Source organism: Heterocephalus glaber, unplaced genomic scaffold (assembly GCF_053883595.1).
Source record: "Heterocephalus glaber isolate CG9 unplaced genomic scaffold, H.glaber_assembly_v1.0 deba00001553, whole genome shotgun sequence".
NCBI classification, from domain to species: domain Eukaryota; kingdom Metazoa; phylum Chordata; class Mammalia; order Rodentia; family Bathyergidae; genus Heterocephalus; species Heterocephalus glaber.
In genome coordinates, this window is record NW_028258344.1 from 1,550,767 (window position 1) to 1,554,243 (window position 3,477).

At 35.1% G+C, this 3,477-nt stretch overlaps 1 protein-coding gene across 1 annotated transcript; it reads right to left on the bottom strand.

Annotated features, from left to right (window-relative positions):
* Window positions 1-486: 486 nt before the first annotated feature.
* On the bottom strand, window positions 487-3,162 carry LOC110347049 (formin-2-like). Its single transcript, XM_021249571.2, has 3 exons — window positions 3,136-3,162; window positions 951-1,668; window positions 487-860 (listed from the first exon to the last, which is right to left on the bottom strand). The coding sequence occupies exons 1-3, from the start codon at window positions 3,160-3,162 to the stop codon at window positions 487-489; spliced, it is 1,119 nt and encodes a 372-aa protein (XP_021105230.2).
* Between the last annotated feature and the right edge of the window lie 315 nt (window positions 3,163-3,477).

A 3,477-nucleotide genomic window follows, 5' to 3' on the forward strand; every position in this document is an offset into this window, starting at 1 on the left:
AATGGTCTTTCACAAATATATAGCTATGGAGAGCAACCCAAGAGTTGGGAAAGCATTGTTTATGATATATGAATGGTACTTAGATTTTTAAAATAGGAAATTTATAAGTAGACATGAAACAGATACAAACAATCCACTAGAAATAACATTTCTCCATTGACGTAAATGCAGTGACGTGGAGTTCTGGCTGTCAGTAGAAAGCAAAGTGTTTCTGCCATGACAAGAAGAGTCTCACAGAAGGGCACTAGAGGGTACGGCTGAGCATGTCCAGAGTGGGTGCAGACACTGTAGCTCGCACACGTTGTTTGGGGGCTGTCAATGTGATGCCATAAACAATTTCAAGAAGAAAAGATTTGCAATTCTCCATTGGTCTCCACTGATCAATAGACACTGAAATTCAACAATTGGTGAACTGTCTAGAAAACACAGATTATGGAAGAGGCTAAGAAGAAAAATGATCAGAATGATGTAGTTTCCTTCCCACCCTCAGATCAGCTGAAATTTGTGGAAGTTATTGTAGTGACTCATTTTCATCCTTCTGTCCCCTGTTTGGATTTTCATGCTTGTCTTTGCTTTAATTCCGAAGTCATGTCTTGGTTTTATTTTATAAAGTGATTTTCCTTTTTTCTGCCTACACAGTTCTTCAGCTTCTTTTACTCTGTCTTGTAGAATAAGTTTATTCTCTTTCTTCCAAAAGTCTTTAAAGTCAGAGCTGAATTCATGCCAGATACTGGAGAAAACATTTGGGGACACCTCCTTCTCTCCAATTTTTGGTTTCATGAAGAAATAGGCTGTAGTCTCCAGAAAGCATTTATGAGTCTCTGTCAGTGAATTTTCCTTTGCTTCCTGGTCAATTTTAGCTTGAATAATAAATTGCTCCATGTTTTCTTTGAAAGGCTGCATGTGCTCTTTGGAGGAGACCTGGTACACTTTCCCTGCTTCAGTCTCACAGGCTTTCAAGTCTTTCTTGAGTTTTCTGAGATCTTTTTGAAAATCTTCAAAGTTCATCTGTGAGGCCTGAAAAACTTCCTGTGGTTCTGGCAGTGGGAAGACACATTGTTCTTTTCCAGCGTCCTCTTCAAAATTTCGAAGATAATATGAAACAATGTATGACAAAAGGCTTCTGCTAGAGTCACTGCTTTTGACACCCTTCAGCTTGGGGAGAATGTCTAATCCAAAGCCATTCGCCTGTCCCTGAGTCTTATTTCCACCATTCTTGTAGTTACCAAATGCAAGAACCAAACCCAGAGCCTGCCTAATCCCTGGGCCATTTTTTAATGTTTCACACAATTTCTGTAGCAATTCCAGTTTGTGATGGATTGAGCAAATGCTTTCTGAAAATGTGGACTGGAACAGGATGCAAAAAACTCGCTCTGAAAAGTTGAGGATTAGTGACAGTTCATAAAGGAACTGTTCCGATTTTTCCAGAGACTTGGCACTTTCCTTGTCTTTGGAGGATTGGCCATGCTTTTCAATTTTTTCCAGTTTGTCTGACTGTGCTCTATTTTCATAGAGAGCTTGAAGAGCCTCCAGGTCAACCACAGAATTGTCCAAGTTCACAACAGCATGTTGTATTTCTTTCATATCTAAACGAAGACTAGATATTAATATTCCAACTGCTTGTGATCTTTTGTTGCTTAATAACTTGACAACTTGTTTGTCCTTTGTCTGTTAGATGGTGTCAGAAACAGGTTTCTTTCTCTCCTTTACAGGAGTTTTAGAAAATAATTCCTCAAATTCATGGCCATGTATGGATGGCTCTTCAATTTTTTCCCAAATAAGTGAAGGACTGGAATCTCTAAAGTTAAGCAAAAGAATAATGAAAGGGCTATCAAATAGAACTACACTTGTAGTGATTATAAAGAAAGAAGGGCAGGGCAGGGCATGGCAGGGCCAATTACCTATATATTTTTACAAACTAAATTTAGAAGAGTGGTTTTTGCTTTCTTATGATTTTTTCCTCTAAATTTTAAGAATGGTCTTATCCCTAAAATCATTTTCACAATGTCTTGCCTTGTTCAGTCTTCCCAATGGGTTCATATTTTAATTAGAAATGTCTTTTTCCTCTCATAATTCATGGATTATGGGATATCTTATTAATGTACATAATGATTATAAAAAGTACATCTATTGTTTATTTAGGAGCAAACAAAAAAATTATCTCTTAATATGTGTATAAATCAGCTGATAAGACCTAAATATGAATCAGTCAGTGCTCTAATACATACATACAAATGCTTTGATCATTATGATTCTTTTCATTTTAAAAAGCAGCAAATAATCTTTATACAAAAAATGTAGAGAATGGAAATTAGAATAAAGAAAAACACATGATTTGTAAATACAAATCATTACAGTAAACAAGTCATTTATGTTTTGTGTCAGTCAGCTTTCCAATCACTGAGACACATTTGACACCCACAATTTAAAGGAAGAAAGGTTTAATTTAGCTCACTGTTTCAGGAGGATTCAGGACATAGCCAGAAGGATCCAATGCAGAAATATCACGGTGAAATAAATGCCCACAGCAAAGCAAAACTCCTCAGTCTGGGGGTGATCAGTAAGCAGAACAGGGGAACAGTGCCAGAGAAGAAGGGACAAGGATCCAGACTCAGACCTCCCCCCACCAAGGCCACATATACATGACTCACTCATACCTAGAAGTGTGCTCCACCAATTCCAAAGGTAGTCAAGTTTAAACTTCATCCTAATCATTACGTTTTTAGGGTTAAAATTCAATTTGGATTAAAATGTCAGCACTAACTGTGAATTACTTAATATTTGAAATGAGTAATAAAAAATGGGTAATGAAAACAATCACTAGAATATAATAAATATATTACTTGTTTTAGTTATGTATGTAAATGGATATTTGAAGTTTAACCAAATTAGAACATTCATTAAAGCCAATAAAATCTCATATTTCCTTAGTGCAGCCAGTGTACATATGATAATGTTGCTTTATGTGTAATGTTCTCTTAAACAGATGTTGCTTATTTGTATCATTAGTTAAATTTTTACCGTATGACATAGCAGGAAGTGGAAAATTAGATCCTTTGCCACAAAATGTTGCTTACAAAGAGACCAGAACATAAGGAAAAAAACAAATCTTTAACAGATTGTGAATATACTTACATAATCTGCTAATTTCTCTGTGATCATTTTCATTTCAAGTTATAGAGAAACCTGAGCCATCTCTCTGGTTCTACTATAAGTCAATATTTGTCTCACAGAGAACAAATTTTACTACTATCAAGAGAGTGAAAGACTTTTATGTTTCCTTAATAATATCTGTCTTCTTAAGGATCATGAATTACTAATACTACACTTCCAAATAGAGTTTATTCTTTTTCAATATATGATATTTACAGAAAAAAATAAAGATATGAATGATAAAAGTCTGGCTACTATTTCTAATTCTTTAACTCCACTGCCTAAACAGAGGTCATTGTAAAAATTTTGATATAATATAATGAC

Bases quoted from the DNA above. Each gene is read 5' to 3' on its own strand.
- LOC110347049 (XM_021249571.2), bottom strand. From the start codon at position 3,162: ATGATCACAGAGAAATTAGCAGATTAT. The intron at 1,669-3,135 runs GTAAGTATATTC...ACCATCTAACAG, and splicing joins CAGAGAAATTAGCAGATTAT to ACAAAGGACAAACAAGTTGT. The intron at 861-950 runs GTGAGACTGAAG...TTATTATTCAAG, and splicing joins CAAGAAAGACTTGAAAGCCT to CTAAAATTGACCAGGAAGCA.